This window comes from Podarcis pityusensis (genome assembly GCF_964106645.2).
Source record: "Podarcis pityusensis genome assembly, chromosome: 4".
In the NCBI taxonomy this organism is placed as follows: Eukaryota; Metazoa; Chordata; class Lepidosauria; order Squamata; family Lacertidae; genus Podarcis; species Podarcis pityusensis.
The window spans coordinates 25,404,552-25,428,849 of record NC_138027.1 but is presented as its reverse complement, the minus strand read 5'-3'; the positions used below and the strand labels follow the sequence as shown (position 1 = coordinate 25,428,849).

The following is a 24,298-nucleotide window of genomic DNA, read 5'->3' as shown; positions in this document are numbered from 1 at the left end:
GGGAGGGAAATAACTATATTGTTTTGTATGCAGCTCCATGGAAGACGGTTCAGATGTAAATGCGGTGCTTTTTTCTGGGGGGTACGCAGGCGTACGCATACCCCTAAACATTTTGTGAATCTAATGGGAGAAGAAACTATTTTTTTAAAAAAAAATTAGTTTCTTCTCTAGCGTGGTGAATCGTCAGTTCCATTGAACAGCATAGTGAATTGTCAGTTCCATTGCTACCTCCCATGGCGGCCTCATTTCCTGCCACGGTGTTTCCTGAGTCTCAGATGGAAGTGAGCGTTTAATGTGTGAAGTAGGAATTGGAATCTAGCATGGTGATTGGTCAGTTTCATTGTTACCACCTCCAATGATGGCTTCATTTCCTTTCCCGGTGATTTTCTTGAGTCAAACTGAGAGTACCCCTCAACATTTTTTTTAAGAAAAAACCCCACTGTTTGTAAAGAGATAATTTCTGTGGAGGTAGTAAAGGGTAGCATTAGTTGCTGTGTCTTATGGCTGGTTCCTTTCCAGCAAGGCTTTCCCCCATATTGCCACGTAGTTAGGCCTGCTTCGTCTGTTATATTCCCTACATCAGGAGTAGGTAACCAATCTTTATCAAAAGAGTCGAGTGATGTGCTCTGTTAAATGTGTCCTTCTGTCTTTCCTTTTTCTTTTCTTTTTTTGTAAATAGTAGCCACTGGGGAGGCAGAAGGGAGATCAGGTTCAGCACTGTGGCACAGGATGGGGGATCAAAATCTCCCCCCCCCCCCAGCTGCTATTTGTCACAGTGCAGTTTCTTTAACATTAGCTATCCTGCCATTCCCATATTTATATATTATCCTTATATCCTGCCTCAGTGAGGCATACATTTTTCTCCCGTTCCCATTTTATCCTTGCAACAATCCTGTGAGGTGTGTTGCATTGAGAGATAACAACCGGCCCAAGGTCACCCAGTGAACTTTTTGGCTAACTGGTGATTGATTGACTTGACTTTCACCAACTGCTTTGGATCTGACCCTGCCTTGTCCTCTTCCCCCAAATCCTGCTTAGGTTCCTGCCCCCAATTTCTCAAAATATTTATGGGTTCAGAACGTATTCTGAATCTCTTGCATCAACTTATCCCTAGGCTTGCTCCTAGAGATGACCCATTCCCCACATTGTTGCAGCTTGTCTTCAAGGGGGAAATATATGTGCTGTTTCAGGTCTTTATAGGTCCTTGTAAAACCTTTATTGTTTTGCTATCATTGTGCATTGAAAGTTCCATGAAAATGCAGGCCAAGCATTACCTCTGGATAACAGCAATGAAGGCCAGTGCAGAAAAATAGCATTAAAATTATATTTTTATTGCTTAGGTTTCTGTTCCAATGAAAGGTAAAAACAACACTACTTTCTGCTTTTGATTAACCAACCTTCTCAAATAGAAATCCGGGAGATTGATTTTCTCCCAGAGTTGCTTTGTTTGCTGTTCAGTTGCCTTCCTTAGTAAAATATGTACTTGGAATATGGAGCCAGCACTTTAAAATCCTCTCCTCCTGTCCCTGTCTCTCTTCTGATTTCATATATGAAATATGAAGTTGTGTTTTCCACCCCTTCGGAGTTCTGCAAACACTGCTCTTTTTTCCTCCATTAAAAAATCAACTTTATGTTTTTGCTACTCTTCTCTTTTTTTAAAAAAAAATAGGGCATAAATTATTGGCAAGGACAAAGCTTTGTCATGGCAGACTTCCTCAGCCAGCAAAGCAGGTCTGCATGCATTTTATCACCACCACTAGTTTATTAATCACCTTCTAAACCACCGTTTCCAGGCAATTTACACATAAGATAATTAAAAACAGTTAAAAGCACAAATGCAACAAAGACACTTAAAACAAGTAGACACCCACAATAAAGGTCCATTTATCCAGCTGTCAACGTTTCCCTTTTTTAAAGGGAAATTCCCTTATTCCGAATAGGATTCCTCGCAAGAAAAGGGAAAAGTTGACAGCTATGCTGGGGAAGCTTGTCGGAACTCACGTCTGGAAAGTTCAAATAGTGGACACCTGTCGTATTTTGCAATAAATGAAACTAAGACAAATTAAAGCTCCTATGAACTTTTCTAAACACCTTACATCTTGCCCCAAAAGGCTTTCTGTATGTAGTAAATGAGTGACTCCAGTGACAGCTGCTCCAATTTCCTCTTTGAAGTACTAATTTACTAAATGCAGGGGGTTTTCTCTTTCACCTGGAGCATTCAAAATTAGGGTGCACACACACACACAACCCTGAACTTGACATCTGAAGTAGCCCAGCCACTTCCATATTGTACTTCGTCCCCAGCCTCACAAGCTGTTGTTGGACTCCCATCAGCCCCAGTCATAGAATCATATAGAATTGTAGAGTTGGAAGCATGGCCTGTTGCCAGGGATGATGGGAGCTGTAGTCCAGCAACATCTGGTTAGCCAGAATAGTAGTACTGACTCGTGTAAAGCCAATTCCTGTGTTCCTGTACATATGTGTCCCACCTTACGTACGGTAATAGCTGCCACACAGCTCCATTCAGAGCAGCAGTAGTTGCCATACTGAATCTGAAGCGGCCTTGACGTACTGGTTGTGATATATAAACGAGACAGATTTATTATTTGAGTAGTTGTGAAAACACATTGTGTGTTGAGCCAGGCAGCAAAATGTTTCCAAGGCTGTTCTCTTGGCTGGCATTCTTTGAAATTCTGTTCATATATTCTTATGCCACTTCTGTGCATTGCAGCGTATATCGTAAACGACTCTCAGCTAAAATATGTCACCGGTATTTTTAATAATCCACCCTCCCCACCCCTCCACAATCATCAAATGAACAGAAAGGATGGAGCAAAATGCACTACTGTTGACATAATACCCAGATAAATGGGCAATAAACAGAAGTTGGAGAAGTTGGATGGTGCCCTGTTATTTAAACTAGGGGTGGCAAACTGGAAGCCCAATGGCTGCAACTAGCTCCCATCCTGACTTACCTGGCTCCTTTCCCAATTTCCCTGTACCAAGTTGGGTGTGCAAGGCAGTGCTCATTAACCTCACAGATGCCCCTGCTGATAGGCATATGCTTCTAGGACCACATTCACACCATGTGCTTAAAGCACTATGGTACCACTTGAAACAATCATGGCTTCCCCCAATGAATCCTGGAAATGGTAGTGTTATGTACTAAGCTTGGATCCTAGAACAATAGGCTTGTAGGATCCTAGAACGCAACAGCTGATTGGCTTGCAGGAAAAGACCAATCAGTCTCCAGGAGGAAGTTAATCAGCCTATTAGGCTGGTAGGATCCTAGAATGCAACAACTGATTGGCCTGCAGGAAAAGACCAATCAGGCTCCAGGAGGGAAGCAGAATCAGCCAAGACTCATTGTGTAAATAATGTATATAAAAGCATGAGGTTTGGGGGGCAATTCAATCACTGTTTTACAAGCTGCAATAAAGAGCATGAAATCACTACAGGACTCCGAGTATATTTCAGGTAGCTTGCTAAGGGTGTTGAGAGCCAACAAGAGACCCCTATTCCCCTCCCACAGCTACAATTTTCAGAGCGGTTTAACAGTCCACCCCTCTTCCCAGAGAACTATATACCAGATACTGTGAATTACAAGTGAGGAAAGCGGTGTACTGTGCAGAATTCCTGTAGGCATCTGGTTGGCCAATGTGAGAACAGGATGCTGGACTAGATGGTCCTCTGTCTCTAATCTAAGATTTCCCCCACTGAGAGCCAGTGTGGTGTAGTGGTTAAGAGCGGTAGTCTCGTAATCTGGGGAACCGGGTTCGCGTCTCCGCTCCTCCACATGCAGCTGCTGGGTGACCTTGGGCCAGTCATACTTCTTTGAAGTCAGTCTCTCAGCCCCACTCACCTCACAGAGTGTTTGTTGTGGGGGAGGAAGGGAAAGGAGAATGTTAGCCGCTTTGAGACTCCTTAAAGGGAGTGAAAGGTGGGATATCAAATCCAAACTCTTCTTCTTCTTTTTGAGCACAACACTTATTTCTTCATTCTGATTTCCTTGCAGTTTTTCTCTCATGGTTTTCGAACATTACTCACAATCTATAAATTGTAGCCTTCTTGCTTTTCATTTCTATTTTAATACTATGATTGACATGGCCCTTGGAATAGACTGGATTTTAATTCCTTGCCAGCCATAACTATGTGCAGTTCTTATTGCATAACAAGTTTTTTTAATGCTGCTTTTTTGCTGTTTTTTTTAAATAATGAAACCATTAATTATTTTTTATTTTACTTAAAAAAAAAGACGCTTCCTATTGCAATTGCTTTTAAACCAGGGATGGAGCAAATGAAACCTATTGCTAGTAAAATACAGGAATTAGTGTTTAATTCAGTGAGGGGGAACTTGCAGCCCTCCCAATGTTGGACTCCAAGTTCCATCAGCCCCAGTGAGCATGAAGAATGGTCAGGGTGATGGGCATTGTAGTCCAACAACATCTGGAGGGTCAAACATGTTTTCCACACCTGTTTTAAACTGTTTTATTTCTGGCTTTTTATTCTTATTCTTATTTAGAGTCGTACTTTGGAAATCAAACGGAATCCATTCTGGAAGTCCATTCGACTTCCAAAACGTTCGACTTCCAAGGCAGGGCTTCCAATTGGCTGCATGAGCTTCCTGCAGCCAATCAGAAGCCACAGAAGCCCCGACGGACGTTCAGCTTCCAAAAGAACGTTCGCAAACCGGAACACTTACTTCTGGGTTTGCGGCGTTCGGAAGCCAAAACGTTCGACTGCTGAGGCGTTTGTCAAGCAAGGTATGACTGTATTCCTTTTATATATTGCTGTTTGTAGTGTGTGTGTGTGTTTACTATTTTTGTAAACTGCCTTGAGGTATTTGAAGAAAAAGTGGGGTATTAATAATTTAAATAAGTACTTTTAAGCATCCCATTAAACAAATCTGTTTGATCTGATATCAGCCTGATAAAGTGCTGAGATATCGGAGGCTGGATACTGGAAGCTCCTATAGAGAGGGAAGCTATGAGCAATGGGATAAAGCTGACTACAGTATTAGCAGCCTTCATTACTAGCCGCCCCAACGCTCAGCATTTCTCTTTCACGCGTTTCCCCTATTGTTTTGTAAACAGAGCTTCTGCATTGCCCTGATTCAGCTAGCTGGATATCATTGAGTGCTAGATATCATTGCCTCTTTATGTGCCGCCATGGGAAAAGTTCCACTGAAACTCTGGGGAATCATTCTACTTGTGTTCTGAACAACATCCGCACAAGTATGTGTGTATAGCCACAACACATGGGAAGCTTCCTTGGGAGAGCTGATCTTATATTGGTAAAGGAGGCTGGCGAAATTGGCATATGTTGAGGGTGTCAAGTATGAAGCAGGGAAACAAATGAATCCGTGCCTTAAAAAACAACGTTTCAGTGCCTCCCTGTCTTCCAGGGTTCAGATACCATATGTCAGCTGAAGAACGAACCCACCTGTTCGTTATTTATAGATGATGCAGCAGAATCGTTGGTGCTGTTTGGGAGGGAAATGGAGGGCTGAAGATGAGGAATAATCTCAGATTAGAGCTTTCACACTTTCAAGGCCTTCCTCTTCACTTAGGAGGGACCGATGCCCTCCACGCTCAGAGTGGAATGCAGCTCCAGAGCTGGTCTTCAGATGAAGGAAGCGGGGAACCTTGGTTGTACAGGAACGTGCATGGATGAAGGCGATATATAAAATTGTTAACAAGTTTAGTGGCAGTAGAATGGGTTGAGTGCTATTGAACAAGTAGTTGTTACTGGATGATTTGTGTGGATGAATTGCAAGGCAGAATTCGGGTGTGATGTGCATGTGTTGTTGTGCATGTTTGTTCTTTAAACTGCTTGGAGACCATCTTATTAAGCTGTATGCGACTGCGTTAAATGATAAATAAACAAATATTCATTGCAAATGTATTTGCATTGTTTCGATGCCATTTTATTCCATTGGCACCGTCTTCTCAGTGTATTCTTTTCCTTCCTCTTCTTTACTCTTACCGCGCTTTAATCTGTGTCACATGCATCCCCACCCACAATGATGCTGCAACATTATAGCTGCTAATGACAATACCATGGGTGTCTTTGGAGAATAAACTATTTGGTCCTTTAAAAACAAGTTACTGGCAATACAATGTCAATACAATTTATTAAGAGGTGGAAGGGGAGAACTTGACACAGATGTGCTGTTTTCAGCAGCATAACCTGAAGCTAAAATAATCTCATGGAGTTCAATCCAGTGTCAATCCTACTCAGAGAAGGTCTATTATCATTAAAAGGCATGGTGAACTTGGGTCCATTTTCAGCTTTCAGTTTCTGCTGAGATGCCTGCATTGCAGGGAGTTGAACTGGGATTGAAAACACTTGGGGTGCCTTCCAACTTTACAATTCTATGATTCTGATTAATTTCAGTGAGTTTACTCGAAGTAGGACTTAATGGCATGCAACCCATAGAGAACTGTCCATGGTACTGAGGTTTTCTTGTAAATCAAGAATAGATTTTCAGAACATTTGGATCACATTAAAAAACCTTGCTGGTTCTGATAATCAGGACTCCAGAATTTGTGGAAACCAGCAGAGTTTTGATATATGGAATACGATGCTCGCTGCAGTTAACTGAACGAATTTGTTGGCTGTGTGTTACAGTAATCATATTGGGTTTTTTTATTATTTTTTTATTTTGCTAGACATCTCAATTTATAAAGGCTGAAGTTCACATATTGATTTGAAAGAACTGACTTGATTTCCCCCCCAGCTGGTTTAATTTAACGTCAGTTCATTTGGTACGGGTTTCCTCCCGTGACCTTCTAAACGAAGTCTTCATTTATTTCCTTTTTTGTTTCTGAAAACTTACAGCACAGCCAAGTACAGCGTGGTGACATTTCTACCTCGATTCTTGTATGAGCAGATCAGAAAAGCGGCTAATGCTTTCTTCCTCTTCATTGCCTTACTGCAGGTAGGCCTCTGTTGCGAAATTAAACTGACTGCATTTGTCACTCCGTTTAATATAATTACAAGTGAATGTTCTGGGCATATCTTTCCTATAGCAATGATGAAACCCCCGAACTGTGGACCTCACCATTGCATGGCACAGTGATCATGCTCCATAGAATCAATGGGAGTGATTGACAGCAAATTCTTTCAGACTGTTGTTCTGTGCTAAGGGCTTCCAACATCATGCCTTTCCTGATGTTGCTGGACTACAACTCCCATCACCCTCGGCCATACTGGCCGGGTCTGATGGGAGTTGCAGTTCAACAACATATGGAGGCTAACATGTTGTCTACCCCCATAAGTAAGTGTATCAGAACAGAGCTGGGACCAAGGGTAGCATTAACTAAGCCTAGACCTGGAGGATGTGTTTTCCAGCTTAGGGTCTCTGAGGCTCAGGCTAGAGTAAAACAGGCCTATTGACCACACAAAGGGAGAAAGCCAACCTGTATTTGAAATGATCCTGGGGTGCTTCAGTCAGGAGCCTTTGTATTGTTTGCCAATTGAAAGGGGTCAGTGTTACACACCCCTTGTGTCCCTTAGCAGAGCTCTGAGACCTGAGCCCATGCAGTCCAATGCAGCTTGCTAGGTTAGGCCCTAGGTTCAGAGGCTAGTGACGCATTGCACCACATTTATGTTGTAGAGCCCTAACACTAGTTCTTAGAAACAAAACGTTCAAGACAAGGGAATTTATACTGGAGAAGCACCAAGGGGGAGGAGATGCTTCACCCTTGCATTTCCCAGTCGTTCTCTACTCTAAATCACCCCACCAAACAATATTTCCTTCTGTATTTGGAATCCCATTGAAGAAAAGCGGTAGAGAAAGGGTCACAATTTGGAGTAGAGAAGCAGCAGGTAAAGAATAGATTTAAGTTACCCTCACTGCTCACCTTTCAACTACAAGTTCTTTCCTCCAGAAGTTGCTTTTCATTTAGCAAATGGCATCAGGAATTTTGGCTTTTTTCTCTCAGTACTTTCCCAGTAGGAGAAAACATTGGTCATAGCCGTGTTCTAGTAACATTAAAATAATAATAATTATTATTATTTTCCCTTTTCAGCAAATTCCAGATGTCTCACCAACTGGAAGATATACCACCTTGGTGCCACTGCTATTTATTCTCACAGTTGCTGGCATCAAAGAGATTATTGAAGACTATGTGAGTATACGTTGGGCATTTGGATGAAATAGGCCAACCATCTATTGTTGGAGGGGAAGCGCCGTAGCTCAGTGGCAGAGCATTGCTTTGCATGCAGAAGGTCCCGGGTTCAATTCCTGGCATTTCCAGGCAGGGAGAGACTCATGTTTGAAATACTGGAGAGCCACTGCCAGTCAGTGCAGGCAGCACTGAGCTAGGTGGGCCAATGGGCTGACGTAGTATAAGGCACTTCTCTGTCTTTTCTAACCAATGTTCCTCCGATCCTTTGAAACTTAGATGTGGTCATGCAAGAGACATTTGTGTGTATGGGGCAGGACACCTTGCATTCAAAGGACACCAATTGTGCATCGGGATGTATTAGTTATTTATGTAGTTTCCTGATATTTAATTCCACTCTCCCATTGCACCCAGGATCATTACAAAACCGTACAAGAAGAACAAATGTGCTAAGAGCAGAGGGTGAGCAGGAAATCAGGCCTTTGACTCTCTCTCTCAACTCATCTATCTAGAAGTGGCCATTCCATCAGACTGTAAGAGGATACTGGATTAGATGAGCACCTGGCCTCTGATTCATCAGGGTTCTTCTGTTGTTACAAAGCTTAATTTTATATTCTGAGATAAGCCCCACTGAGTTCAGTGGGGCTTACTGATAGGTGAGTCTATGAGGGTCTGTAGTCTTAATGGGCAGCACTGCTCGGTTATATGAACTCTGTCATATGACCTGCCTAATTACCAAAGTTCTCACAGCACATCTGAAATACAACAACATAAAAATGGGTGGGATTCAACATAGCTCTGAAGGACTTGTGCATGTGGGGAAAGAGGTCCACTCACGCAACAAGACTTTTCCACCTTCTTCTCCCCTCTGCTTACCCCCTAAGCCTGATCTGGGGTTTTCCCCAACCCTCCAGAGCAAATGCAAGGGGTGCACAGGGGGAAAGTCCTGGTTTTTTGGACCTTATACCATGCACGAAACAACCCTGCCCTGTGAGTTGCTATGGAGACACAAAAGTGTGCACACATTTCCCACCAGCTTTCAGATGTTCCAGTTGCCGCTCTGCTTCTGAGTCTTTTGGCCACAGCAGGTCCACCGGGTACGACCTTGCCCCAGAAATCGGTGCTAGAGCTGCCAGTTCTTAGTCCCTCCCAGAGCAATGTTTCATCACTTGCACTTACTGCTGTGGCCAGTGACCAAGCCTGGTGCATGGTGCCCAGATAATGATTTGCACGGAAGTGACGGAGGGCTGAAAAATAACTCTCACTTTGTATGTAGAAAGTTCCAGGTTCAATCCTGGTGCCTCCAGTTAAAAATAGATCAGGTTGCAATTGATGAGAAGGGCCTTTGCCTGAGACCCTGGAGAGCTTTTGTCAGTCTGAACAGACAAGGCTTTGCTAGGTGGACAGCCTTACCCAACCTGGTATCCTCCAGAAGCTTTGTACTAAAACTTCCATCATCTGATTCCATTGAGTATGTTGGCTGGGGCTGATGGGTGTTGTAGTTACTTCTTTAGTGATCACTTGTAGCTGAGTAAGATTGTCTTCCATAAATATGGTTTTAACAGTGAGTCCGTAAGTGACTGTGGAGGCCAATTCTGGATCTACACGTCCTTTCACAGTGAGGACATAGGGTTCTGGGTGGGAATTGATCACAGTGAGGTGCCTTCCTCTTAGCATGTTTCTCCCTTGCGTCCTGAGTTTGAACGTCTTCAAAGTCCATGACATCTTTGGTAAAGGCTGTTCTCCAACTGGAGCGCTCGCAGGCCAGTGTTTCCCAGTTGTCAGTGATTATACTACATTTTTTTTAGATTTGCCTTGAGATAGTCTTTAAACCTCTTTTGTTGACCACCAGAGTTATGCTGGTTGTAGTTTAAAGCATCTAGAGGCTCTGGGTTAGAGAAGCCGTGTCTGACCTTTGATAAGGCAGCCTCCTTTGTTCCTGACGTGATGCAGTCGTAGTGCTAAAATTTAGTAGACCTGGCCCTGTAAGTTGCCTGGAGAGAGGTGACCTCCTGGGAACCACAATTCAGCTAATTTCTTTGGAGGAAAAAAAATGGATAGAGAAGTGCAGCGAACAAAACTAATTACTTCATCACAGACATCCATCAAAGAGAATTAAAACTGTAGCTGTAACAGAGCCTTCCTCAGCAAGAGGTTTTCGAGCAACTGTGCAGGCAGAAACTCCCCATGTGTGTCTCTTTGGATCCTAGCCAAATTCATTTGGCATTTCTTTGCAGACAAAACATTTCAGCTTTACCTTGAGACAGACCTTTAAAGCCCCGCTTCTATTGAACACTGATGAAGTTATGCCACCGAAATAATCCGTCCTTTCAGAAGTTTCTGCCCAGGGCTCCACGGTGTCTGCACAGCCTTGGAATTACTGGCACAAAGTTGCATTTTTATTTTATTTTATCTAAAATGTATAGGTGAAGCAATATACCATGTGTTGGACATGGCTCAAAGCCGCTCCCTTGGTTGGTAGAAGGTAGAAGACCTAAATTTGGAAATGTTTGCCTGCTAGACGCAGGCCAGGAATGGTCCATAATGCTGGAGACATGGGAGAGTGGATTTGGATTGTGGTTTGTTGTGGTTATTGGGTGGCCTTCAGCAGTCTGCCTTATCTTCGCCTCGGTTCCCATCTGTAAAATAGTAACATTATTGACCTAAATCATAGGGCTCTTGTGTGGCTAAATGGAATAAGGATTGAAAAATACTATGCACTCTAAGAGGGCTATTGAGAGTGTTGGGTGAAAATTACTGTAATTTGTTAGTTTCCAGCGCTGTCATGCTTTACAGTTCTTGGTTTGCACTATAGCCTGTGGGGGATGTTGAAGTGAAGGCTGTTTACATTTGCAGGAACATAGGAAGCTGCTATACTGTGTTAGACCATTTGTCCATATAGTTCAGTATCTTCTACACAGACTGGCAGTGGCTCTTCAGGATTTCACACAGGGTTCTCTGGTGGTGCCAAGATTTGAACCTTGAACCTTCTGCATGCAAAGCATTGGATGCCCTGCCTCTGAGCTATGGCCCCTTCTAGCTACAGTGGTATCTCGCGTTAAGTACTTAATTCGTTCTGAAGGTCCGTTCTTAAGCTGAAACTGTTCTTAACCTGAAGCACCACTTTAGCTAATGGGGCCTCCTGCTGCTGCCGTGCGATTTCTGTTCTCATCCTGAAGCAAAGTTCTTAACCCGAGGTACTATTTCTGGGTTAGCGGCATATGTAACCTGAAGCGTCTGTAACCCGAGGTACCACTGTACTTGAAACCAAAGGTGCGAACTCTTCCTAGTTGCCTCCACAAACTAGTGACTCCCTCCCCAATCCTCATTCCATTCTCTATATTGTGGGGATAATGATACAGTACTAACTTGTCTTGCAAGGTGTTGTAAGACTTATCAGGATAATATGAAGCAGGTGGAGCTCTTAGCAAAAGCACCTTGCAAGTACAAAGATTCATTGTGTGCGCATTGGCTGATCAGCCCATTAGAGAGTTGAAAGGCCTTGATACATTTTGGAACTTGATGCAAACGGTACAGTTCTGTGTTTTGCACACTAAGGGAAATGTCAAGCGTAATAGAAGTGGTCTTGTCTCTCGGTTCCTCTGCTTTGCTTTAGCCTTTTGGGTGCACAGATCACTTTTCTCAGTGTTTCTCCAACTAAATGTTTGTACTTTACTCCCCAATAGAAAAGACACAAGGCTGACAGTACGGTGAACAAAAAGAAAACAGTGGGTAAGGTCTTCTTTTAATTTCCTTTTAAATAAAGTACACACAGGGGGGAATGTCACAACCTGATTGTCTTATTTGTTATTTCATTTATTTCACAAAGTTTATATGCTGCTTGATTGTAAAAATACAAGCCCTCAAAGCGATTCACGAAAAGGATAAAATGAAATTATCAGTCAAAGACAGTTAAAACAAACGATTGAAAACAGTAAAAAACAACAATCGGCAATGGGGGGGGAATCAAACACATGTCAGTATTTTGCATGTCTGGATAAACTTGTCTATTTTTAGCAGGCACTAAAAAGAGTATAGTGAAGATGCCCATCTGATTGCAATAGGCAGGGAGCTCCAAGGTGTAGGTGCTGCCATAATAAAATATGGACTTCATACAAATGCGGAACTAATATATATGATTATGGTTTATTTTGCTCTCAATAAACCATGATCTGTAGCAAAGGTTTGTTTTGGGCTCACTGATCATGATTTACTTGAACTTTTGGAGGCAGCACTAAGCTAAGGATCATGCTTCCTTCCTTCCATATGTTAGCAGGGAATGGAAAAGTTGTCCAGATAAAAGCATTTATAGGAAGCCAGCAGCTGTGGTTTACTGTGATGTGCAAAGTGGGTCAAGGATTACTTTTGGTTTCAATAATTTGTGATTTATGACTAAATTCTAATACAACCTGCAAGAGAAAGAATTGGGAGAAAGTATATAATTGTTTAGATGCCACGTGTTGGTAATTAGTCATGATTGGAAGTTTTACCTTTTGCCTAATTATTATAAGTAGTACCTGATTACACTGCGCCAAGGGGGCACGAAACGACACTGCATTATCGTCGTTATCAATTCTGCAAGAATGTGCCTTATCCCGCTTTAATTACTATCTTCATTATTTCTCTTTGTGTTCCTGTTCCTTTGTCTTATTTGCTGTATTGTCGTGGGCAATGGCAGATTCAAATCTAAATAAATGAAAATGAGAAATGCTTTATTTCGACTGAGTGATTAATGCCGTGTTCTGCATCATTTCACACAGCCCCATTGTCTCTAATCACACAAAGGTACAAACAGGCATCAATTGGGTTGGAGCAATCAGTGACAATGCAGTCACCGCACTTGTCTCAAGCTCCACCATGGTGTATAATTGCATAGAATAGTATATTGTATATGATGAGCTGCCTGAGTATATTTAGATCCGTTCCCTTAAGTGATTTTAGCAGTGGCAATCCATATCTGAGAGAGAAATAATTACACTGGTTTATACAATTACTTGCAAGCTCCCGTTTTTAAATTAAAATGCGCAGTATTGACTTTTGGCTGAGGTTTTGGCAGAACATCAGGTTTTCTTTCTTTAATTTAAAGCATACTTTGTGGGTCAAATTTCAGTGCCCATTCCCCCACCCCCATTTTAATGTTGTAGATTTATGTGAAATAATGACAGGTTATCTTGAGCTGGTTATGAGAACAAGCCTCCTCCCGTTCAGGGCCTGTGATTTCCTCCTCTTCCTCCTCTGGTGCAGCTTGGATCTGGCATTCAGAAACTTTCCCCTGTACTCTTTTATCAACTATAGCTTTCTGGGTTCGGTATACACATAACACTAAACCATGGCTCAGTGTTATGTGTGAACCTACCCTGGCCACCTAAGTATGGTTTGTGAACTATTGTGAAAGGTTAATCACTAACCAGAGTTTTTAGTTGGTTTGTCAACCTTAGCTAACGTTAATATTGGTTTAGTGTTACATATCGACTGGGCCTCCTCCTTAACTATGGCTAAGGCGTTGTCATTACCCAAAAGCTACAGAGTCACTAGTGAAGAACAGCAGTATATTCAAGCCACTCTCAAGACTCAGCTCCTCTTGCTGGTGCTTTTAACTGTTTTATGATGTAATTGTGAGGTTTAAGTGATTGTGTGATGCCTCAGCTTTAACTAAGTTATATAGATGATTGCTAACGTTAACCATGGATAGCCCTAGTCATTGTTTAGCATGTGCAAACAAGGCCAGACTGTGGTTCATTTTAACGTTGGTTAGTGGGAAGAAGCCAGCTTCAACCCATAGTTTGTGAAGCTGACTTATTTTTCGCTGGGTGTTTGGAGGACATACTAACTGTGGTTAAACTGGAAGTTTCCAGTGTGCTCTTCACAGTCACAATGGCAAAGACATGGGGAGTGTGCAAGGGAAGGGATAAGCTAGGCTTATTCTCACAATGCTAAACCATACATATGTGGCCACTTAGAGGAATTTGGGATTGTTTCAGCAACTGCTAGAACAAATCTGATCCCTGGCCGAGTTCTGCTTGACCCCCAGTTGCCAACCCGATGAAAAAAGAAAGCTGTAGCATTAAAATTTGCTTGTAGAGCATTTTGGGGAGATGAGCCTCCCCACTCTACTTTCTTTTTAGAGTGATCAATGACTCATAGACCGATCAGTGATAGGGAACACATTAATATGTGATAATTTCTTTTTTTAAAAAAAAAGAGAAAAAGATGCAGTTTTCTTTTTTTCCTTGTTCTTCCAGTTTTAAGAAATGGGATGTGGCAGAATATTATGTGGAAAGAGGTAAGAACTACATTTAAGATGTTTTGCGAATTAGATACTCATTATTTTGATCTGCGCTGGGGTTCTAAGAATGGGAGCTCAAGGTTCTTAGTTCATATATCTTCACAGAGCAATTCTTAGTGTTTCTCAGGTCATATGTGCTCTCCCATTTTAAATCCCAAGCAAGGAATGATTACTAATTGTGTAATATAAATGCATGTCTGCTTGCTTGATATAGATGTGTCACTCATTGTTTATGGAAGCAGAGAGGAGATGGACCACACTTAGAAAGGAGCCCTGGTAAAAGAAGTTCAGAGTCCTGTGTGGTTTATTTTCCAAGTGGTGGGTCCATATGCAGCCAAAATGGCGCCATCCATACATGGAAAAGAAACATGGCATCAGCATGATTGGGGGAACACTAAGCTTTCTAGAAGTATAGACAGAAAACCCACAACTAAAACACCTCATTGAGTGCTGGAGATGCTCAGTGTGACCATGTTGGTTAACTATTGGAGTAGAAAAATACAGGTGTGTATTTCTGGATTTGGATTGTGTCTGAGTTGATTTGTTTGTGGGTGAATCAAGGCTAGATCTCCAAATTCAGCCCAAAATTGAGTCAGGGGTGGGGTGGGGGGGTGGAGCTTGCACAGCCCTAGTTAATAATGCCCGTCTTATATCCTTTGGGGGGGGGGGGGAGAGAAAGAGAGCCAGTAAGGCAGATCATGAAATTAAATATGTAAGACAGCATTTTCACAGCATTAATACATTAGTAAAAATCCTGAAAGCCTGGAAGGATAATAGGGTACAATGTTGTCATTCAGCTCCTTGCCAATTTGAACACATCACATTTTATTCTAGAGTGCAGACTGCTTAAAATGGGCAGATGAAGAAGGGGCACATTTCATTTCACTCAGAACATGTATCGCCCTTCCGTTGGTACGATGTAGCTGCCACATTATGTAAACTAGGAACAAATTTGCAAATGAAAGTGAGAAGGAAACAAAACCCAAGCTGCTTTAATATGCTTCACCCTGAAAAGAGGGATATGTTTTAAAACATCGAAGGAAGCAAAACTTGGAACACCTTTATTGGATAAAGTGAATTGGAATAAAAGGATGAAAACCTTTGACTTAGTGCAATAGGACCATTCACTCAGGTTACATACAACCCTTCATGCGGTTATGCTGCTTATAGGCCATTGAAGTCCACTGGATTTAGCCTGATAGACCGCTGGCAGAGGGATGCGGGTGGCGCTGTGGGTTAAACCACAGAGCCTAGGACTTGCCGATCAGAAGGTCGGCGGTTCGAATCCCCGCGACGGGGTGAGCTCCTGTTGCTCAGTCCCTGCTCCTGCCAACCTAGCAGTTCGAAAGCATGCCAGTGCAAGTAGATAAATAGGTACTGCTCTGGTGGGAAGGTAAAGGGCGTTTCCGTGCGCTGCTCTGGTTCGCCAGAAGCAGCTTAGTCATGCTGGCCACATGACCCGGAAGCTTTACGCCGGCTCCCTCAGCCAATAAAGCGAGATGAGCGCCGCAACCCCAGAGTCAGCCACGACTGGACCTAATGGTCACGGGTCCCTTTACCTTTTACCTACCGCTGGCAGATAAAACCAGGAAAAGAAAAGGGTAGAGTCAACCATGCAATTCTTTACCCCTGGTGTCCCTGTCTATTCTACGTCTGCTCTATTTTCTCCCCAGCTCCCTCTTTGAGTCCCTAGATGCAGCCCTTTCCCCTCCTCTGATTCGAGGACCTGCGTTCTGATGCCATGGCATCAATGCCTGCCTTTTGCCACTTCCACTCAGGAGGCATTGCTGGCTGGCAAGAGGCAAAGACCCCAGACTCTGTCACTGCAGCGAATGGGCTCCCCTCAAAACTGTGAATGCTCATTATAACACACTGTTGTTTCCCCGCTTCTCTTGGTATGGAGGATTGACTAACTAACAGTATGGATGGACTCTTGTCTTTCTCTCTGTTCGTTTTCTCTCTTTTCATGCTGCTGCACTCCTGCCCCTGGCTCAACAGGTGGCAGTGGGAGACTTTGTGAAGGTCACCAATGGGCAGCACCTCCCAGCAGACATGATCATTTTATCTACCAGGTCAGATATGCTGAGTGGGTGTGAAATGATACTTCTGCTAAACTGAGGTTTTTAAAGAAACAATCTTTGCACTTAAAGAAATTCAGATAATATGGGACGGCCTTCCTTTCTCCCTTCCCTGAATTGGTTACATGCAGGCACCTTCAGCTCATAGGGGCAGCATCTGAATGTGCACTAGAGCAGCACACTGGCTGCATTTGGGCAATCCTGTTAAGCTGACATGCGAATACACAAAACTCCTTATACCTTCCTCTGTGTGAGAGCTGCAATTCAACCAGGAAGCCTCTAATTAAGCATAGTTTCCTGTTCACTGGGAAAACCTATGGTTACTAACTTTGGAACAAGTGAGCACATCAAACCATAGTTTAATATTAAATATCAAACCATATTTAATATTCAGAATTGCATGCTCTCCTGTTAACCCTCTCCCTTTAGGTAAAGAGCAGGCAACCAACTTCCCATGTTCCGTGAAAGATACTTTCTTCTTTTACATATTGGCACAGATACACGAGGCTCAATTCCTTGTGCCCTTACTATTACAAGTAATGTCTGAATGGAGAAACCAGATGGGCTGAGAGGATGACACGGTTCCATCTCGTTGCCTCCGTTGGTCCTCAAGGCGGATTGCACTGCAGGGGAATGAACCACATACCGTATTTTTCGGACCATAGGACGCACTTTTTCCCCTCCAAAAATGAAGGGGAAATGTGTGTGCGTCCTATGGAGCGAATGCAGACTCCTCGGCTTCAGCGATAGCAATGCGAAGCCTCCGAAGCCTGCGCTCCGGAGGCTTCGCGTTGCTTCCGCTGAAGCCAGGAGAGTCTGCTCTTTGAGGCTGGCGGTGGGGGAAAGCAGCGCTTCCCCCATCGCCAGCCCCAGAGGATGGGGGGCAGCGAGAAGGCGCGCGACGCCTTGCCGCTACCCTCCAACCCGGCTTCGAGGCTGGCGGTGGGGAAAGCAGCGCTTCCCCCATCGCCAGCCCCAGAGGATGGGGGGCAGCGGGAAGGGGCGCGACGCCTTGCCGCTACCCTCCAACCCGGCTTCGAGGCTGGCGGTGGGGAAAGCAGCGCTTCCCCCATCGCCAGCCCCAGAGGATGGGGGGCAGCGGGAAGGCGCGCGACGCCTTGCCGCTACCCTCCAACCCGGCTTCGAGGCTGGCGGTGGGGAAAGCAGCGCTTCCCCCATCGCCAGCCCCAGAGGATGGGGGGCAGCGGGAAGGCGCGCGACGCCTTGCCGCTACCCTCCAACCCGGCTTCGAGGCTGGCGGTGGGGAAAGCAGCGCTTCCCCCATCGCCAGCCCCAGAGGATGGGGGGCAGCGGGAAGGCGCGCGACGCCTTGCCGCTACCCTCCAACCCGGCTTCGAGGCTGGCGGTGGGGAAAGCAGCGCTTCCCCCATCGCCAGCCCCAGAGGATGGGGGGCAGCGGGAAGGCGCGCGACGCCTTGCCGCTACCCTCCAACCCGGCTTCGAGGCTGGCGGTGGGGAAAGCAGCGCTTCCCCCATCGCCAGCCCCAGAGGATGGGGGGCAGCGGGAAGGCGCGCGACGCCTTGCCGCTACCCTCCAACCCGGCTTCGAGGCTGGCGGTGGGGAAAGCAGCGCTTCCCCCATCGCCAGCCCCAGAGGATGGGGGGCAGCGGGAAGGCGCGCGACGCCCTCCTGCTACTCTCCAACCCTCCTTTGGGCTTTTGCGGGAGATGGGGGAATTCCCCCACCTCCCGCAAAAGCAGGCAAAAGCCGCGCGCTCTTTAAAGGGGCTCCGCGGCTTTTCTAGGAGGTGGGGGAATTCCCCCACCTCCTAGAAAAGCCCGCAGGAGCCGCACACCCTTTAAAGAGCAAGCGGCTCTTGGGGGCTTTTCCCCAAGGAGGGAGAAGGGACTGACTGGCCGAGTCAGTCCCTTCTCCCTCCTTTGGGCTTTTGCGGGAGATGGGGGAATTCCCCCACCTCCCGCAAAAGCAGGCAAAAGCCGCGCGCTCTTTAAAGGGGCTCCGCGGCTTTTCTAGGAGGTGGGGGAATTCCCCCACCTCCTAGAAAAGCCCGCAGGAGCCGCACACCCTTTAAAGAGCAAGCGGCTCTTGAGGGCTTTTCCCCAAGGAGGGAGAAGGGACTGACTGGCCGAGTCAGTCCCTTCTCCCTCCTTTGGGCTTTTGCGGGAGATGGGGGAATTCCCCCACCTCCCGCAAAAGCCCGCAAAAGCCTCGTGCTCTTTAAAGGGGCTCCGCGGCTTCTGCTGGCTTTTCTACGAGGGGGGGAATTCCCCCACCTCCTAGAAAAGCCTGCAGGAGCCGCACACCCTTTAAAGAGCGCGCCGCTCTTGGGGGCTTTTCCCCGAGGAGGGAGAAGGGACTGACTGGCCGTTTCAGTCCCTTCTCCCTCCTGGTCGAAAACCCGCAGGAGTCGCGCGGGGCTCCTGTGGGCTTTTGCGGGAGGTGGGGGAATTCCGCCACCTCCCGCAAAAGCAGGGAGAAGGTCTTGGAGTAGCGGACAGGCTGCGTGCAGCCTGTCCGCTGCTCCCAGAGCTGCGGGGGGGGGAAATAATATTTTTTTCCCTTGATTTCCCCCCCTGAAAACTAGGTGCGTCCTATGGGCCGGTGCGTCCTATAGTCCGAAAAATACGGTAATTTGTTTTGCTTTTCTGGTTTCTCCATACAGATGTTACTAGAACAGTGTTGTGCTGGAAGCGGGTTCTGCTACACTGCTACATAAATTTATGTTGCCTTATGGCAAAGTCTGGCCAATGTCTCTTAATGCTATTTGTGCTGGACATTTCTGCAAAGGATTGCTTTTGGTAACATCAGTTTTTCCCGTGGTGCATAGGATTTATTTATTCATTTATTTAAATAGGCCTCAGTTCACCAGAGTCTGCATGTTCTGAAGGTGCTGTGTTTCTTGATTTTGTATAAAACCTGCATTGCATTATTTTTTTGCACTGTTTGCATACTAAAAAATACATAAAATCCTTATGATAGAGTTTCTTTTTATAAACAAAACACCACAAATTCAGTTAACAGTTTTGGGGGAAATCACTGCTTGAATTATTGTGTGTTGAGCCAGTGAGTGTACCTTTATTCTTTCTTACTTATTTTGCAGTCACCTTTCTTTTTAGAGGTTGCTTCTTAAGCATGGTGTGTATGATATATAACATGTTGCTGTACTTTTGCAGTGAACCTCAGGCGATGTGCTATATTGAAACATCTAATCTCGATGGCGAGACTAACCTTAAAATACGGCAGGTAAAAAACAACAACACAAATCTTTTGATTTTTTTTTGAAAAGTCGAGGAAATGACAACTAGGAATAGCAGAAATATTAGTTGGAATAAGAGGCTTGCTACTGCATGTCTGAATATTGGTTGTTCATTATAGCAGCCACGTAAATATGTCCTCATTGCTCAATTTAGCATAACCATAGCACCTGCAACACTATGAGAGGGGTATGGGAAAGCATTCTTGGGAGACTTTCTCTCCAGGGTTGTAGTCACAGGCTTAGGAACAGGTGACATTGCCTGATACCAAGTCAGATGTGATATGTCTTGTCCAATATTGTTTACATCAGGACTGGGGGAATCTTTGGCCCTCCAGATGCCATTCCACTACAGCTCTCATCAACCTGGACCATGGACCATGGACCATGCTTTTTGAGGCTGATGGGAGATGGAGACAGACAATGGCTGGAGGGCCACAGGTCCTTTGTCTGGTCCACAGTGATTGGCAGTGGCTTTCCAGGCAGAGCTGTCGTCATCTGCTACCTCATCCTTTTAGCTGGAGAGAAACAGCAGGACCTTCTGCATGCTTTAATACTGTATTATGACTCCTCCAAAACTATGGCCTAGAATGTGCCACTCCTTCGGTAGTGGAGAAAATGTCATCCCCAGCAACTTTCAAGGGGGTTGTCAAAAATCAATTGGGGCAGGGGTTCATTATTTAAGATGAGGCAGCAGACGGTTTAGTCCTTTTTTATTATTTAAATGGGAAAGATGTTGTCTGAGCTGCATCCCAGCAGCATCCGCATTTGCCACAGCTTGGCACAATGGAAACGATATTCTAGTAGAACCAGGAGAGTCTTAATGCAGTGTAAGGCAGGCAGCTTTACATGATGGACCCTGAACCTGGGGTATCTAACATGCTGCCCCCAGATGTTGCTTGATTCCCATCAACGTGGCCAACAGTCGGGGCTCGTGGGAGTGTTGAAGTCCCAACAGTTTCTGGAGGGACACCATGCAATGTAGTCCTGTCCTAATTCATGAGAAGAGAAGAGTTTAGTTGATGACTGTGCCTGTGGACTGGTCCCTTGCAGGGTTTGACCCAGACTGCTTGCCTCCAGTCAAAAGAAGAAGTGATGAAAACGTCTGGGAAGATAGAGTGCGAAGGGCCCAACCGTCACTTGTACGACTTCACTGGAAACCTGCGTTTAGATGGCCAAAGGTATTCCTTGGATAGAAGAAAAACTATTGCCATGTTTAATGCCCATCCCCCACACCTCCCATGTGTCTAAGCTTTACTCCAGGATACTGGGCCTCTCTCACAAAGGTCTTCTCTCCCCCGTGCGTGACTATGCACACTTGAAGGGAGCTGGGAAGAGGGGTTGGCTCTGTATGCATGAGGGAATAGGATCACAGGGGATTGTGGGTCGTTGCCCAGGTGTGCCTCTGGTAGGGATGGATGAACCTGTCCATTTTGTTTTCTCTCATTTTCTTGTTTTTCCAATATGGAATTCTGTTCTCCAGATTTCCACATTAATTTGATTTTTTAAAATGTCCTCATGAAAATCCACCAGCATTTTAATGCAGGTTTCTTTTATTATACACATATTTGCATGAAAATTAGCCTAATATGTTCTTCTATTGAAAAAAAATCCCTTAAGAAAACACATTTTTTGCATACTTTACCTAGTACACACATCTTTGTACACATTACTTGGTTGGGTAACTGCAATGCAAAATTCGCATTTAAAATTTATTTTAAATGTTAAGAACATCTTTGTGGTGCATCTTGTTTTTTGGACCATGTTGTTGTTTCTACCTCCAACCTTTTTCTCCTCCTTTATCCTCAGTCCAGTTCCAATTGGACCTGACCAGATCTTACTAAGAGGTGCACAGATAAGGAACACTCAGTGGGTTTTAGGAATTGTTGTCTACACAGGACACGATACGAAACTTATGCAGGTAAAGTTGGCTTTCCATTACCAAAGAGTAGCTTTGCCAGTTTTTCACCTTCGCTTATTTCATTTATATCTATCTATCTGTCTGTCTGTCTGTCTAGTTTATACTGGATTGTTTTTTTAAAAAAGCGGTTTACCAAAAAGACAAAACAGTGAATTTATCTACATGAAGAATTAACAACATTAATTTAAGACTTTCAAAAAGTTAAAATAACAATAAGCTTAAAAACAGATTAAAGCTCCTATCAACTTTCTAAATATCTAGGTAGGGTTGTCTAAACAGAAATGTTTTTAGCAGGAGCCCAAAAAGAATACAGTGAAGGCACCTGCTTGACATCAGTAGGCAGGGAGTTCGAAAGTGCAAGTGCTGCCACACTAAAGGATTGAATTCTTACAAAGCGGGAGACTTCTAGGGAGGATACACATCACTCCTCTAGCACAGTGGTTCCCAAACTTCCTGCCCCACATAGGCCACTTGAAAGTTGCTGAGGTTAATTATTTTTTTCTGCTTAGCTGTTTTAATGTGCTGTGCTAATTTTTAATTGTATTTCACCGCTTCTTTTATTTCTTATATATTGTGTTTTATTGCACTTGCAATTTGAATTCTGTGGAATCTGAATAGTAATACAATAAGATCCAATATAAGCAGTAAAAAGAGCAATACAAATACAATTAAAATACAGATGGATATTTAACATGGACCACTTGAATGAAGCTTGCAAAGATTTATTTCCCAACGGTAGCCTCACCTCGCTTTCCCCAGGGGCGAGTTAAGACCTAACCGCCCAAGGGAAGGAAGAAGTGAGAATGTTTGTTGATTCTTCACGCTGGGGCAGACTAAAATCACAGAACTGTAGTGTTGTAAGGGGACCCAGGGGTCATCTAGTCCAACCCTGTGCATTTCAGGAATTTCAGAATGGCCACCAAGGAAAGATGACCATTGCCATCCAGTTACACTGCTGCTGAAAGAATTACACTTGCTGCAAATCAGATGCCAGGATAAATTCAAGGCTCTGATGTACAAAGCTCTGTATAACCTGGGACTAAATAATTGTCTCATCCCTTCTATACTCAACTGATCATTGCACTCTGCAGGAGAGGGACTTCTAGGTACAGTCTCCAGCATCTCCTTGTATTTCTGGGGAAAGTTCCTGCCTGAAATCCTGGCGAAGCAGTGCAGACACTATGGGGCTAGATGGTATATAACGCAGCTTCAGATGTTCCTCTGGCTCTTATATGATGAGCTCAGTGAATTGATTCCTCTTCTCTGGCTGTTCCTTTCCAGAATTCAACCAAAGCTCCCTTGAAGAGATCAAATGTGGAGAAAGTGACCAATATGCAGATTCTCATTTTGTTTTGCATCCTGCTCGTCATGGCTCTAGTGAGTTCTGTGGGTGCCTTACTATGGAACAGAACACATGGAGAAGTCATTTGGTACTTTGGCTCAAACAGTAAGCAAGATCAGCATCTGTGTTTGTCTCTCTATGTGTGATCCTCTTATTCCAGAATAAAAAATACTGTCGCTTTAAGGGAACGAGTAAGACCACATCTGCACCACACATTTGAAGCACCGTGATGCCGATTTAAACAGCTATAGCTTCCCCCAAAGTATCATGGGAACTGTAGTTTATTTAGGGTGCTGAGTGTTGTTAGAAGACCCCTATTCCCCTCACAGCGCTACAATCCCCAGAGTGGTTTAACAGTCAGTCCCTCTGCAAGTTGTAGCTTTGAGAGGAATAGGGGTCTCTTAACAATGATTGGCACCCTTAACAAACTACACTTCCCAGGATTCTTTGGGGGGAACCATGACGGTTTCAAGTGGCACCACAGTCTTTAAATGTATGGTTCAGATCTGGCTATGCACTGGTAAGCTAAGGTATTCACCTTAACTTCCGTACAGTTGAACAATTAAATACGTTCTGTCTACGGACTCCCATATTGTGCTCATTTGCCCTCCCAGGCTTTTCCCTTGGTCTTTCAGCCTGAAAGAAGCAGCTGTGCGTTGGTGCCAAGGAAAAACACCTGCCCTTATTGTCTCAGCTGCTTACGGAGATCATTTTGCAGTGTTATGTATACAAGGGTAGGGTTGTGTTTTGCTTCCTCCTGGTCCTGTTTACCTCCCTTTAGCAGGTTTAGTTGGAACCGACGTACAAAAGGCTGAGAAGACAATAGATGTTGCTGGACAGGAAAGGGGGAGGGAAAGGAAGGCATTTGTGTTTCAGTGCCAGTGATCCAGAAATTGTTTGGGGCCAGCATAGGGCACTGTTCCAGGTTTCAACAGGTGAAGATGGAAGCGTCAGTGGTGGGGAAAGGATTATTGTGAAATTCACTGGAGTAAAACTGAAATCATAAGAAGAGTGTCTCTTTTAGCCTCGGATGCATTCCTGGTCACTTTGCAGAAGACCCCAGTGTATTTGTAATTTATGCATTCTCTTGTCTGCTATAGCTAAAGCCCACAGTTTTTTATAGTATAAGGAGAGGTTTAAATCTTTCAGATTTTTCAGTTGTTTGGCTCTATTGAAATCCTGGTTTGCAGCCATTTGGCACCCAGATCACAAGATCCTTAGAACTTGAAGCTTGTTCATTGCATGGGTTCAATCAAGAGAGTTGTGGTGATGCCATGATGTCAGTATTACAGCTGCTCTTGAGGAA

At 44.4% G+C, this 24,298-nt stretch overlaps 1 protein-coding gene across 10 annotated transcripts in view; it reads left to right on the top strand.

Moving 5' to 3' along the window:
* Nucleotides 1-24,298, top strand: part of ATP8A2 (ATPase phospholipid transporting 8A2) — a 324,329-nt gene that overhangs the window by 52,172 nt on the left and 247,859 nt on the right. For 7 of the 10 annotated variants that reach the window (XM_081004078.1, XM_081004077.1, XM_081004079.1 and 4 more), the window contains exons 3-11: nt 6,841-6,940; nt 8,034-8,132; nt 11,816-11,861; nt 14,372-14,412; nt 16,414-16,487; nt 19,650-19,719; nt 20,783-20,910; nt 21,539-21,650; nt 22,932-23,097. In XM_081004078.1, coding sequence (XP_080860204.1) covers nt 6,841-6,940; nt 8,034-8,132; nt 11,816-11,861; nt 14,372-14,412; nt 16,414-16,487; nt 19,650-19,719; nt 20,783-20,910; nt 21,539-21,650; nt 22,932-23,097 — 836 coding nt within the window. Of the gene's footprint in view, nt 1-6,840; nt 6,941-8,033; nt 8,133-11,815; nt 11,862-13,797; nt 13,880-14,371; nt 14,413-16,413; nt 16,488-19,649; nt 19,720-20,782; nt 20,911-21,538; nt 21,651-22,931; nt 23,098-24,298 lie in introns of those variants that run through there. The other 3 variants (XM_081004081.1, XM_081004080.1, XM_081004073.1) reach the window with 3 other exon arrangements.